General features: G+C 44.0%; 1 protein-coding gene across 2 annotated transcripts in view; it reads left to right on the top strand.

Annotated features, from left to right (window-relative positions):
* MAP3K13 (mitogen-activated protein kinase kinase kinase 13) overlaps positions 1-14,671 on the top strand; it is an 82,217-nt gene that overhangs the window by 62,135 nt on the left and 5,411 nt on the right. For both annotated transcript variants that reach the window (XM_050902497.1, XM_050902498.1), the window contains exons 6-14: positions 78-269; positions 1,093-1,251; positions 4,222-4,380; positions 6,088-6,196; positions 7,155-7,264; positions 8,487-8,603; positions 9,125-9,262; positions 10,292-11,030; positions 12,463-12,533. In XM_050902497.1, coding sequence (XP_050758454.1) covers positions 78-269; positions 1,093-1,251; positions 4,222-4,380; positions 6,088-6,196; positions 7,155-7,264; positions 8,487-8,603; positions 9,125-9,262; positions 10,292-11,030; positions 12,463-12,533 — 1,794 coding nt within the window. The remainder of the gene's footprint in view (positions 1-77; positions 270-1,092; positions 1,252-4,221; positions 4,381-6,087; positions 6,197-7,154; positions 7,265-8,486; positions 8,604-9,124; positions 9,263-10,291; positions 11,031-12,462; positions 12,534-14,671) is intronic.

Below are 14,671 nucleotides of genomic sequence, written 5' to 3'. Positions count from 1 at the left end.
GCCCTTGATTGCCACCTTTGAGAGTTGCTCTGGTCCTCTTACTCTACTGATCCTCACTAGCTGTGTGTCTTTGACAGGGGAGTTTGCACTCAAGCCCCATGCTACTGTATTATCATGGAGTACTGTGCCCATGGACAGCTCTACGAAGTCCTGCGAGCAGGACGGAAAGTCACCCCTCGACTGCTTGTGGATTGGTCCACGGGGATTGCAAGTGGGATGAATTATCTGCACCTTCACAAAATCATCCATCGAGACCTCAAGTCACCAAAGTGAGTCTCTAGCTACTTAAGCATCCCCCAGTTGTGGTTGTCTTTTTTTTTTTTTTTTTTCTTGAGGAATAGTTTAAAGTTAGGTCAAAAGCCCCATTATTTTTTTCCATGTCAACTCAAAACTAACCAGAGTGAAACTAATGAAACTTGTTGGCACTCCCCTCCTGTGCTGCAATTTAACGAGACTGGAAATTTAACCAGTATCTTACATGATAAATAGCAGTCAGGAAATATTTCTAATAATTTGATGGTGTCTGGTCCTTTTTGAAAGTGGGATATTCTGTTGCCTTCTGCTTTTTTATTTTTCCTTCTTATTTGATCTTTTGTTATTTCTCTGGCTTTCTGGAATGAGTCTTTCTCGTTTCTCTGCTTTCTGACTAAAACTATCTGGCTGCTTATATTCTTATTCCCTAGATGTTTATCACTTCTTTAGCATGTGACATGACTGTGACAATGCGTTAAGACAATACTTTTAGATGGTTTACAGTGCAGTTTAAGGTACAGCTTTACTAAAATTTTGAAACGTCCCCAGATATAGTGAATCTTCAGTGACTTGTTAATTTGCAATTTTATCAAGATTGATTTTTGACTTGTAGCATTTAGAAATGCATTTGAGGCACAAAACACAACCACCCCAAAGAAAGCGACTGCTTTCATTGGTGAAAATGCATAATCTTTTTTCTTGTACTGCAATTGTGAACAGCATGGCCTCATCAACTGTTCGTGTTGATTAAGAAGGGATTTACTCCCAGTGGCTGTTGTGATACAAGAAAAATTGCAAAATGCTGATTTCTTTTTTTTTTTTTTTCCTTTCCCCCTCCAGCGTTTTAGTTACACACACAGATGCAGTAAAAATTTCAGATTTTGGTACATCTAAAGAACTCAGTGATAAAAGTACCAAAATGTCTTTTGCGGGAACTGTGGCTTGGATGGCCCCAGAGGTGATACGCAATGAGCCCGTCTCTGAAAAGGTGGATATCTGGTGAGTAGTATTAATGCTTAAGTATCTTCACTTTCTGTTTAGCCACTTGGTTTCCCAGCACTTTACATATTCAGCACTCTTTTCTCATCCTAGGCATGGGGATAGTGTGCTCTGGGGTGGACTATTCGTTTCTCCATCTGCCTAGTACCCTGAACTTTGTTAGTGAACCATGGGCTATAATGGAAAGAGAAATGACATACAAGTGCAAAAGCTGTGTCTTGAGATCTGAAGGTACCTAACGAGACTTAGTGCAGACTATCTGTGTCTTGCAGTAAGCAAATGCAATGGTTTTCCCTGTGTCATTATTCAGGCCAGAGCTTTCTTCCACTCCTGGTGCTCAGGGCCCCCTCAGCAACTTCTGCAGCCAGGGTATTTTTCACTTGCTTTCTACCCTCTTCAGGGCCACGCTTGAGCTGTAGGGAGGCCTCTACTCTGCTAGCTTGAAGGATCCGACCACCTTTTGCTTTCTGCATACTGGGCTCGGCTGTTATATGTACAGCCAGAGGATTATAGTCCAGTGAATCTAACGCCAGATCCAAGAGGGAGGAAACCAGGGTACATTGTAGGAGTTTTGAACGCCTGTTTCCATCCCATGTGAAATGTACTCTGTGTCCAAAGGAACACAAGGAAAGGTTCAGATCTCTGTGTTATTAAAAATACTTGAGAGAGGACTCAGCCTTGGAGCTCCTTTGGGATGCCTTTCCACAGGTTTCAGGGTCCTCAAGGGAACCGCATCTGTTTCTGCCTTGTTATTTCTGCATATTAAATGTCAGTAGCCAGGACAAATGCCCTTCTCCCTGCTTTACAGCCAGGATGAATTTTCCTTCTTGTGGTTTTTCAGCTTCAAATGCAGTCACCTCCCTTACGCAGCATGAAGCTGCAGGTCAAAGCCATGGGTGGTTCAGAGTGCGAGTGGAGTCAGACAGCAGCCTGCTGCTGGTGTTTTAGCTTGGAGCTGGGTCGTGACTTTAGGTCAAGATTTCCTGTAGGGAAAGGGAAAGTCTTGTAGTCTGCGGTATACAGCTCTTCTTGTGCCCACAGTGTTTTGCATGTTCATTTCGTGTGGATGTAGCAGGCCATAGCGTAGCCAGCTCTTCTAGGAGAAACTGTTGGGTTGTTTTGGAAAGAAAATACACTTACCATTTGTCTTTGGTGCTCTTCCTTTGGAATCACAGGTTTGTGAGGAGGAGTGGTGCTGGATTTCCACCCTCAGCTTTCTGTCCTTTAGAGTGGCTTAGGTTCAGGAATATTGTGTGGAGCATCATGTCCAATAAAAACCAGCTGCTAACTCTGCTGAGGACCGCGGGCACTCCTTTACTCCTTTCCTCGGTGACTTAGAGATGTTGCTCTTTGGTGCAAACCTAGAGGTGCCTTTGGTGCAAGTTCCTCTTTAGTCCGCTGCAGTGGTGATTGCTCAAACTCGTCCTTGACTTCTATTCCTCCCCCACGATGAGTAAAAGCAATGTTCATGAATGCTGACAACAAATGAGAACAGTTCCTAAGCTGCTTGTATGTCTGCTCTCTCTCATCTTTAACAGCATGCTAAAAAAAAATAAATCTATAATCTTACCAGGAGTCTTGAAAATCCTTTGTCAGTTCTTAATCATAATAAAGCTGAAACCAGATGGGGTTTCCTGGTAGTTTGTCCAACCACCTGGATCCCTGCTTTCCTGCAGCCCATGGAAAAAACTTTCGAGGGAAAAAATGTTCAAATTCTGCTTGTTTTGTTTTTTTTTCCCCCCACATGATTTGAAGCCAATGGGCTTTGAAAGTGCAACATTTTTCACATGAATTTCTGTTTCCTGACTGATGGTTGTTAAGACCCAGGCAGTTTGTCCCTTAGATGTTCTTCTGTAATTAATAAAAGCAACTTGATATTAGTACAAGCCAGAAACACACTTCTCACTTTTCCCCTGGTTTGACTTGCCAGCAAGCTTGGCAGGGTCGGTGTCCCACAGATGGATGGGGCATGCAAGTAAGGCGATACGTCTGGGTTTGTAATTAAGATGGTTGTACCTCACCTCGTATCGCAGCCTGGTTGTTAATGTGTAGTAAGAGTGGTGTTGGTTCTCAGCAGCATTTTGTTTACCTCTATATTGACTGGTTTGATATTTCTTTGGTGTTTTACTGGGTGAAGATTGTAGATAAAACAAATAACTGTTTGCTGTTATAAATTAAGGTTTTGGTCCTTACCGATAATTTCACTAAGGAAGAGAAGCAAAGTGAGTTTTCTTACCTGTATCTTTCAGTTCTTGTAATAGGAGGTTCTTTTCCAGGCAAGTTCTCTTAATTAATTTTTTCTTTCTTTAGCCTTCCTTTCTTCAGCACAAAAGAAATATCAGATGAGACTGCATGTGCTTTTGATACTGACACTTATGCATGTTGCGTTTGTTTCTTCATTTCTATGTTGCAGTAGTTGTAGCACTGAGTCCCAAACCTATGAAACTCTTACCTAGGAGTACACTTAACTGCGGAGGGAGCTTTTGGCTAGGGGAAAAAAATTAAATGAAATGTAAAAACCTTTGGCATGTTGTCTCTGTTAACACACTTATCAGTTCTGTCTGTCCAGTAGTAGATGATCTGTTCTTACCAATAAGAACAGTCAAAAGTCTATCTCAGAAAAGCTAACTTTCCTTTTCATTTAACAGGAGTAAGGTTTAATCTATACAGAAAATGTGCTTTCAGGATTTTTTAAATCTCACAAAGAAATAGGAAAGGGTGGGCGAAAACCAGTGTAGTTTGGTGTTCAGCCCAGTGCTGGGGCAGAGGAGGAAGTGTTACCTGGTGTGTGAAATAGCTACTCTTGGTTAAAAACTAGTATGTAAACACTGTTGCACCTACTTGCAATTTCAGATCAGACATACCTATTTCCCTGTTTTGCCAAACAAAGAGTGGTTTTTTCAAGCTCCAGATGTTTCTGTTAAATTGAATTCACACAGAAGTTTTTATCCCGGTTTATTTCTTCATCAGGTCGTTTGGGGTAGTTTTGTGGGAGCTGCTCACAGGAGAGATTCCTTACAAGGACGTGGACTCTTCGGCCATCATTTGGGGAGTGGGCAGTAACAGCCTGCACCTTCCTGTCCCTTCCACGTGCCCGGATGGCTTCAAAATCCTCATGAAGCAGACCTGGTAAGAGCCTGAACCCCGCACTGCACAGACCTAGGGCTGGCTCCCCGCTCTTGCCAGACTCCCAGTAAAACCAGTGAAACCAGAGTCAGGGTGGGAGTGTTGAGCCCAGAGCAGAGGGCTCTTAAATAGTCTTACACTTGTGTCGAGAGCAATAAGTTTTAACATTTTGGATTCTGCTTCCTTGTGGCAGCAGGCCCGGGCCCCAGAGGGACATTTGGAGCTTAGAGGAAGTAGGAAGAGACCTGTCTGGTTTGCTGGGTGGACGGGGCAGGGGAGGGAGCGGGCAGACACTCTTGAGACGGGCTAGTGAGGGGGAAGGAGTTGAACAGGAGAGAAGTGGGGGAGTAGAGCTTGATGGGAGCCCCAGTAGGGTGACAGTTACCCATGAGTTGCCTGTCCAGTGTGAATCAGGAGCAGGCAGCATGAAGGTCATCTTCAGTAGCCTTCACAGAGGTGGTTGCTTTGTTGTAGCAAAGTAGGTGATAAAAGGTAGCTCTGTGGGAAGAGAAAAGGAGCTGGAAGGAAAGTAGGGATAAAATTTCTTGAGGCTGGCTCCAGAGTGAAGGGAAATGCTTCTTCACCCTGAAACCCCCTTGTAAGTGACTGGCTTTTGAACTGGACAAAGAGAAAGTCGAGCTTTCTGTATGAAACCAGGATTTTACAGGTATGGATATGGAAAATGCTTTCAGTTTCCTTCACGTGCCAGATTAGAGTTGAAATTCTTTGTCTTGGGTTATGCATTAATGCTTTGTCTTTGTAATTGCATCTTGACGCAGGGTGTAAGTGGTCTTCCAGCATTTTCCCACTCCATGAGTTTTACCAGCCATCCTCTCGATGGCACAAAGGGAAAAACAGGCCAGAGCATCTATGGATCTTTTCAAGTGACTGTTTACCCCCCTGACCCTGAGCTGCAGCAGGTCGTGCTGTTGCAGTATCTGGGCTGAGACGTGCTCTGCCTGGCTGCGCTTCTACGCGGGGCTGCGAAAGGCAGGAAGCGGTTTGTGCAGCTCTGAACACCGAGTACATACACTTGTATCCCCACCTAGTGGAAGTAGGTGGTTTGTAGGGGAGAGGTGGCTGAAGAAGCTGTTTCTTGTCCTGAGCGCTGAATCCATGCAGCAAGTCTGGTGGGTTCAGTCCTGAAGCTCGAGTGCTGGTCTTTTTTCTCAAAGATAGAAATGGTTTTGTACTTGAATGTGATCTTACAGAGATGTTGAGTGCATTACAATACCGTGTAGGCTCAGGCATGTACTATGTGGCAACATAGATATGTTTGGTGTTCATAGACAACCTGGTTTGTTGAATGTAAGTTGCCATTTCTACTAGATTGAGTATTCCCATTATAAAATTTGGAAATTAACAGGATAATGAACTGAGATCTGTTTCTTCTTGACAAACAAGCTAGAAACAGTTTCAGTTTGTATCATATCTTTCACTTCATAATCACATTTTCCTATTTTAAATGGCTTTCATTTCTTTTTGTTTCTTCAGAATAGATCATCACAAACCAAAGACTGAATACAAAACAACTCTAGCACAATAAACTCATATTCAGCAAAAGAGAAAACCAGAAAAGCTCCTTTGCTCTAATCTGTCAGCTACATGATTCAGAGAATGTGTTCTAGTGAGAAACCCTTTCAGAAAGGTAGGAGAAGCTAGCCATGTTCACTTCGTCTCATGCTTGGGTATTTGTCTGTTTTGCTCCAGGCAGAGCAAGCCCCGGAATCGTCCCTCCTTCCGGCAGACACTGATGCACCTGGATATCGCATCTGCTGACGTGCTGGCTACTCCTCAGGAAACCTATTTCAAGTCACAGGTAACTGGAGAATGGCTGTAGCCCATGAGTACTAGAGTTAGCTCCAAGGATCTGATTTCGGAGGCTGCATCGAGTACAGCTGAAGTCCGGATCCATGATTTCAGTTTGATTCCTGGGGAGAAGCAAACCGATGGGTATTTTAAAATCTTTTACCTAAGCTTTCACAAACTGAGACATCTGCGGACTGTAGTCAGAAACTCAACGTTCTCATTCACTTCTCCCTGAGACTACTGACTTCAGATGTTCTGCTCCCAGCTGTTCTCCCAGTACTGTCGTACAGGAGACCACGAGACTGCTGAGAGCGGAACCATTGCATTTATAGTGAAGATAAGCAGGGCAGCCAGCGGGACAAAGAGCTGTTACAGGGCAGTGAAGGGACTCTGGGACTTTCAGGGAAGATCTAGAAGCATGTTCTTAGAGATTCCTCTGAGTCCTCCCCAGTGAGCTATTGTCTGCTCCCAAGAAGGGAATGAGAATGAAACCTTGCCTCCGGTATAGAGGATCTATACAGTGTTGGGGTATATGTGAGGAAGTGGGTGCGTTTATTAAAGCTGCAAGAGCCAGGGCTTCAAGGGGCAAATAGAATTAGTCATCATTGTCATGAATATAGGTTTCCAAATCATAAGCCTTTCTGTTTACTTTAAATGCCAAAAGGGAAGAAAAAATGTTGTCTTAGGATGAAAAAAGCTTTAGGAATTTTTTAACATATTTTTTAGAAAATGCAGGTATGTTTTAAATGATCTAATCGGAGCACAAAATTGGAAATACCATTTGCAAATGCTGAAACTAAACATGCTGCAATCTTGTTACCCAAAATAATTCAGCAAACAGAAACATGTTTTCAACCCAAACCTGTGATTTTCTGCAGACACAAAGAATGTTGTCCAAGAGTTTTTTCTTTGGTGCAAGCAGGGATCCCAATCCTTTGTAAATACCTGAAAGTAAATTGCTTCCCTAGGCTGAATGGAGAGAAGAAGTGAAGAAACATTTTGAGAAAATTAAAAGTGAAGGAACTTGTATCCACCGGCTAGATGAAGAATTGATTCGTCGTCGAAGAGAAGAGCTGAGGTCTGTTGATAGTCTTTTATGTTTACTGCTCGCTTTTCCCATCCAGCCTTCTCTTCTCCAGCTAAATGAGCCCAGCTCCCTCAGCTTCTCTTCGCAGGGTGTGTGCTCCAGCCCCTGACTGTCTTTGTGCTCCTCTTGTAATGAGGACCCCAAAACAGGACTCTCTATTCCTAGTGGCATGAATTTGGGCAGCCTAAATTCCTTGTGAGTCCAGAAACTGAAGTTCCCACAGGCATGCCCTGGGCCTTAAGCACTGCTTGGCTGAGGGAAAGCTATAGAAACAGTGGAAACGGTCCCTGCTCTTGGGCAGTCTGAACAATTTGCAGCAGGCAAGAGGGGCAAAGGTTTGTGTGTTTACCAGGGAATATTTCTGCCTGAGTTCTGGTGTTTGTGATAACAGCACTGAAGCAGGTACGTCCATCTCAGTGGAAAATGCATCTTGCAGTTTGCTGTGAGCTTTCTCTGCCCTGATACTTTCTTTGGATTAGTTATTTCCAGAGAAGTGAACACACTCCCAGCCCACTGGGAGTGAACACACTATCAGCCCACTGAAATTCATTTCGAACATTAGACCAACTTAAAAATGAAAGCAGAATGTTTATTTAAGAAAGGAAAGTGTTATCTTCTGTGATACGAATTTGCAAATATAGTTATGACAGAGAAACATAAAACAGCAAGTAGCAGTTCTATGTCAAACCTGAGAAACCAAAGGAAGCCTTGTTCAGCCAGTTTGATGTAGTTGTTGATCAGTGTTCCCTAGCCCTAGGGAGCTTTTGATGGTCACATCTTTCAGCTGTGGTTCAAAATGTCTTCTGCAACTATACTGTAGCTGTAGGGGCATGTTGCTTTTTATGAAATACAAACAGATGACTTCTTCCCCTGTTTCTTTAGAAGCTGACTTAGCCCCTTCTCTGTGCAAACAGGATGATCAGGGCTTGGCCAAAGGGCTTGTGGATGCATGTGAGGCATTTGCAGCTTCTCTAGTGAGAAGCGTTGCCACTCTTTCAAGATTGTTAAACGCTTTCTAAATCATATCATGATTCATTGCTGTATCAAGCTGTTAATCGTCATTCACTGTTAGCTCTATCTGGGGTTCAGTGCAATACAGCTGGCAAATTTGACTTTTAGAAGGACTTTTCCTAAAGCACCTGTACTTTTCCTTATTCTCCTCTCTTGGTCCATGGACATCTGACTGTGGAATAATGACTTTTCTGTTTTTCAGACATGCATTGGATATCCGCGAACACTATGAGAGGAAGCTGGAGCGAGCCAATAACTTATACATGGAGCTCAGCGCTATTATGTTGCAGTTGGAGGTCCGTGAGAAGGAGCTTATAAAGTATGTATCTCTGGGCATAATGGCATGCCATGTAGCAATATGCATACAGGCAGAAAAAAAACAGTGCTTCATTTCTAAACTGCATAGTGGTACTTGTAGATTTAGTGTCCCCTGACAAACTTCCAGAGTAAAGAAAGAGCTAGCGAGCAGAGAGAGGCCCCGTAAGGGTAGATTACTGCAGACCACTTAGTGCATGTATCTTTACCCAGTGTTTACTGACTGGGAGAAAGACACCTTTCCCATTTGGTGTTGGCATCCTTTGGCCCCTTTGTAAAGAGAAAAGCAGTACTGTTTCTGGACTGTGCACCAGGGCCCTGTTCCAACTGCCTGATCTCTGCAGAGGGAATTTAGAAAATGACTATGTCCTTCCCCAGAACACCATGTTGTGTTGCACCCAGCCATAGCTGAGAAACAGGCATACAGTGTGCTCGCAGTGGAGCTGTGTTTCTGTCCAGCAGGAGCTGCAGTTGGATAAAGAGAGAACTGATCTAATTTTTTTTTTTTCTTCCCCAATGTTTCAGGAGGGAACAAGCAGTGGAAAAGAAATACCCTGGGACTTACAAACGCCACCCAGTCAGACCAATAATCCACCCCAATACAGTGGAGAAGCTGATGAAGAGGAAAGGGGTCTCCCATAAACCAGGCAGCCAGACTAAACGGTAAGAAGTAACAACCTAGTTCTGTGCCAGGAAGCAGTGGTAGATCCCCACCGAGATGAGCAGGCAGCTTCCCTTTGGGTCTGATGGCAACACAGGAGAAGCCAAAGGGGTGTTCACTTTTGGTCCTGGTCTGATCCTCAGAACCACGATTGTTTAATTATCTTAAGGTAAAAGGGATGAATCCTGCCATCCCTTCTACCTGGGCAGCTCTGTGGAACCGTTTGGTCCATATGATTTTTTCACAGATGATGGTGCTTTGACAGGAGGTATCTAATGTATGTCTCGAATTCCTAACTGTCCAAGCAAAGAGCAGTTAGATCATCCTTGATTTGAGTGGTAGTAAGCAGGGTTGAGGGATTGTGGAAATCAGCCAGTCCTCAAGGAGGATGGATTCATTGTTGAGGAATTAAATTGGGATTTGAGATTTGGGAATTCACGCTGTCCTTTCAGCTATTTCTCTTCTGCGTGACTTTCAGAAAGTGAGATTTTTTTTTTTTTTTTTTTTTTTTTTTTTCCTCCCAGAGGAGCAGTATATTTTATTCTTCCCTTTTCTGGGATTTCCAGGATTAGAGAGTCCTGATTAACAGTGAATAATCACTTCCGAATTAATATCCACACGTGGTTCTGAAATGAGCAGGCTGATAACCGTCAGCAGATTGGGACCCTATTGTGCTGAGCATTGTATATGCACATAGTAAGAGACATGCCCTACACCAAGGTCTTAGGAGGGAGCTATTTTGGGAGCAGAACATCAAAATAAGAGTGGAAAAAGGAGAGTATGTGGCAGATATTGGAAAATGCAGCAAGAAAGGAGTATAGAGCATGATGGGCTGAACAGAAAGGACATTGAGTGGAGAGGATCAAAGGAAACTAAACACAGAAGTCAAACAGCTGAAGGGCAGGGAAGCCTGTAGATTTTAGAAAGCAGAGTGTGCTTATGGCTGCATCTGCCTTTTCATCCTGGCTCTGAGCCGATGTCATTTCTTAGTTTGTGGTTTAATGCGTTAACTTCTGCTGACTGTCTCTCAGGCCAGATCTACTGAAGTCAGAGGGCATACCCAGCACAGAAGCAGCATCCAATGGCTCACCAGTCTCAGGAAGTCCCAAAATGTCAACACTGAGTGGCAAAAGCCGCTACCGCAGTAAGCCACGTCACCGCCGAGGGAACAGCAAAGGCAGCTACAATGATTTTGCAGGGATCTTGAAAAACCAGCCAGTGCAAGATGATGCACCTCCACCTCATAATCATTCTCATCATCCCGGCCTACTGCAGCAAGCTGGCCACAGCCATCCCCATGGCCATCACTCACGGCTTCATGCCCACGGACAAGATATTGCCAACTGCGCAAACAACTTAAGGTACTTTGGCCCTGCAGCAGCGCTGCGGAGCCCTCTCAGTAACCACGCGCAAAGGCGGATGTCTGGTTCCAGCCCCGATCTCATCTGCGCTGCTATGGAAGCAGATTGCCGAAGGAATCTGGAGAGCAAAGAAAGCAAAGCTGATCATTGGGAGTGTTGCAAAACAGATCCATATAATTCCTGTCTTCAGTGCAGGGAAGAGGACAGTGGTCAGGTACAGATGTCATCTGTTGAAACAGGGATGAGCCATTCTCAATCACCAACATGTGTTTCCCTATATGAAAATGCACAGTTCATTGAGAAGATGGAGGAAGAGGGCTTCAGCAACTGTAAGTCAGCGTCCGCCCTAGGCACTCCCCAGCACATGGCTTCCTCAGTGCTGCCTTGCAAAGCAAGACCCCTTCAAAAGGTAAGGACAAAGCATAGTGATGTGAAAAAAACCAAAGCTTGCTCCTCTGTTCCCTCGCCACCAAAGGGTGTGTAGCGTAGGCTAGTGTCTGGATACAAGATAGTAGCAAAGCCATGTTTCCCACGTACGTATAGCAGTAGTTACATATACAACTTTATCTTAAAGAAATCATGCCTATCTGAACTTTGCTTTGTGATCTGGACATACTTTTAAAGTCAATTTTATTGAGAAGTACTGTAGGCGTATTGGAGCATACTGCTAATAATGAAGGTTGTCAAATGTGGTTTTGATAGGGCCTAGTTCTGTTGCTTGCAATTTGAGGTTTTATTTGAGCTGAAACTTGGTCTACTGAATTTTTGTTGTTGAAACAGTCTCAAAATGTTTTCAAGCTTTTCTCAAAACAAAGGAAGGGGTAAATGCATTCTTTTGGTGATGTTAAATATCATGTAACAGTTTCATTGAGGATCTGTAGCGCTGCTGTGCCTCGGAACAGAAATTCAACATTTGCCATGGTCTTGGGGACATGTCTTTTGCTGCACCTGCCAGAAACTGTCCCCCTTGACTGAAAGTCATAGTTCTCATGTATTTTGTGAAGATTTTGCAAGAGTCAAAAAGACGTTACGGCGCAGTTGTATAGAAACAGTTCTTCTCTCACCACCTGGATAGAAGCAGGAGGAATGAAAAAGTAGGAACCAGTCTGAGTGGAGTTCAAAGAGCAGGAAAACTGGGCCTGGGTGGAAAAGTGAAGGAAAAGAGGATGAGGACCAGACCAAGATTGTGGTGTGGGCCCAGAATGAAGGGAGGAGGATCTCCTATTACAAGGGGATGGGATGAGATAGAGGCTGAGTCTCAATGAGGGGTTGGCAGGTTGGGTAGGATAGGAGGCGGCTGTAAAAACCAAGAGTGCAGGGGGTGGATTTGAGTGGGAAAAGGAGAATAAAAGGCTCTGTGCTCACTGAGGTAGAGAATGGAACAAAACTCAAGTTTTCCTAGTTGGTGAAACCCACCAGCAAAGGCTGTGTCATCCCCCATCCTGCTCTACAATGGGCTCATGTAGAAGAGGGTCGAAGTCGTAAAGCCAGGAGTGCCAGATCAGCTGAATAATTTATGTGGGTTTCAGTATGATACTAATTACTTGATTTGCTTCTGTAAAAATCCAGAACATTATGTACTCAGTGCCTGCTAAAGTCCTCCAGTGTATTTTGAAGTCAATCACTCCAAATTCAGAAATGGCAGCATTAAGACTGCCTGAAATAATCTCCTGGTAAGATGTCTGAGTCAGTTTTCACTGATATGCAGGTTATTTTCTTGTCTAGATTGTTGCAGCCTGTTGACACAGTGACTTTGTCCTGAAGGACCAAGGGGCAACCATGTAGTTGCATGTGTGTTCTTTCGCAAATGTGACACCATTCTTGTCCTTGTTTTCTGCCAGAGTGGCGATGACTCTTCAGAAGAGGAAGAGGGCGAAGTAGACAGTGAAGTGGAGTTTCCTCGTAGACAAAGGTAAAAGGTGAATTCACTCTAATCTCTCTTTGGTGGGACACAACTCAGGAGGAGAACTGTCATAGCAGCTGCACACCAGCATTCAAACTGTGGAAGGTGCTGGCAAAAGAACAGAATCACATTCAGTGCGTCCCATCCACCCTCAGTTGATCCTTTGTGTTCACTCACTGTTTTCAGCCTGTTCTGAGGTGTTATCTCCAGCATAGCTTTTCTGCTGCAGGCTGTTTGTAGCACAACTTGATCACACTTGATAACTTTATTCAGCCTATAAAAATAAGCTGCTGCGTCTGTTTCACCAGAATCAGACTTACTGGATGTTGGGACCCTTTGGGAACTCTTTCAAATGTTGTTTATTAACTGTTGCTGCCGTGGGGCTGACTCCAGCATCTTTGCAGTGGAATTCAAGTAGGATTGAAGAGCGAGGTGACAACACAGCAGATCAAATTTGGTGGTGTTGCCTGTAAAATAAGAGGCTTGAGGGAGTGTTCCTACCTAAGCATATGTAATAGGGGGCTTTACGGTCCTGTGCTTGGGAAAGAGATCATGGAATTGATGCCATAGCTTTATGAAAGCAGTTGCTTGAAGTGCAGAAGTGGTCCAGTGGGCAAATAGGTTAAGGGTTGTTAAGAAAGGAGCAGATAAGAAAACAAAAGCTTCTCTGCCTTTGTATACGTCCACGGCACACCTGCAGCTTGAATCCTAAATGCCCTTCATTGCCCCAACTCAAAGACCATGGTAGAATTTGAAAAGGTACTGAGAAGTGTGACAAGAATGGTTAGAGATGGTTTCCATAGAAGAAGAGATTAAATCCATGAGAAATCTTTGTCTAGCAGGAGGAGAAGCGATACTGGAGGTGCATGAAATTGTGAGTTATGTGGAGAAAATAGACAAGGAATGATTCCTCACATTCATGTTAGGGACACCTAGTGAAGCAAACAAGAGGTTTAAAATGAACAAAAGGAAGTGGTTTTTCCCATCCAAAACGTTTTCAGATGTGGAACTCATTGTCAAGGTATGCTGTGGAAATCAAAACATAAACAAGTCATAAGTGTTAAATTTATGGAGTATAGATCCATCAGTGGCTGTTAAGCACTGTTATCCAGGTTTGATCTTCAGCTCAGACGCCTGATCTGCTGAATGGTACAAACCAGGAAGATAGGCCAGGAGAAAGCAGGCTCTGTCTGCACACCCTGTTTTCGTACTTTTCCGAGATTATTTCTTCCTGCCTAGGGTTGGAGACGGAACGCTGGGCTAGATGAGTTTTCTGACTCATACAGTTCTTGTGTGATTGTTGCTTCTTCTGTGATTTACTAACTTGGAAGACAAATTGCCTTTCCTGAATTCAATGTGATGACCTGTTGTGGGTCTCCTGGCATGTTCAGTCAACTGATATTTTGTACCATTACTGTTGAATCCTGGCATGAGGTGATTTTCACATTCAAGTAACTGTGAGCTTATTTTCTGAGTGCGCATACCTAAATTCTAGCCTGGCTGTTGGGATCACTGCCAGGTGGTGCAGATATTCCCAGTTGAATTAGCTTGAACCCTACAGTACAGCCTTTCTTTGGGAAGAAGGACTGTTAAAGAAAAATATGCTCCAGGGCAGATCAGCTAGTATGAACATGGAGCAGACAAGACCAAATAAGAACAGATGAATTTAAAGATGCAGATCTTGAACTAAATCATTCAAAAGGTGGTAGATTTCCATAGCTCCAAGATGTGAAAGGCAGCCCAACGCTTTGCAGAGCTCTTGCTGCCAGCCTTGCAGATCAGTTATGACTCAGCTGGAGATGTGTTCTTAGGGTGGGAGGAGGCTCTTGGAGAGTTGATGTAAAACCTTTTCTAGGGATAGGACCTGTTTTGCTCGAAGACATTTTTGGAAGGATCAAACCCTTAGCCCAGTGTGGAGAAGCCACCAGGCAGTATTGCATGCACTGTGCCTGAGCGGTATCTGCTAGGGAGAACAGGACTGAGCGGCCTGGGCTGCCTGTTGCAGCGAGCGAGCCCTCTTCTTGTTGTGCTGAAGATGCCAGTTAAAAGTACACGTGCAAAAATCTGCGCTTGCATTGCATGCTTCAGAAAGGAAGATGAGAGGTTTGCCAGGGGAACCTGTGTAAGGATGTAGCAGCCACTCTGCA

The sequence above is a fragment of the Gymnogyps californianus genome, chromosome 10, assembly GCF_018139145.2.
Source record: "Gymnogyps californianus isolate 813 chromosome 10, ASM1813914v2, whole genome shotgun sequence".
Taxonomy (NCBI): Eukaryota; Metazoa; Chordata; class Aves; order Accipitriformes; family Cathartidae; genus Gymnogyps; species Gymnogyps californianus.
This window is presented reverse-complemented; position numbering and strand designations above follow the sequence as displayed.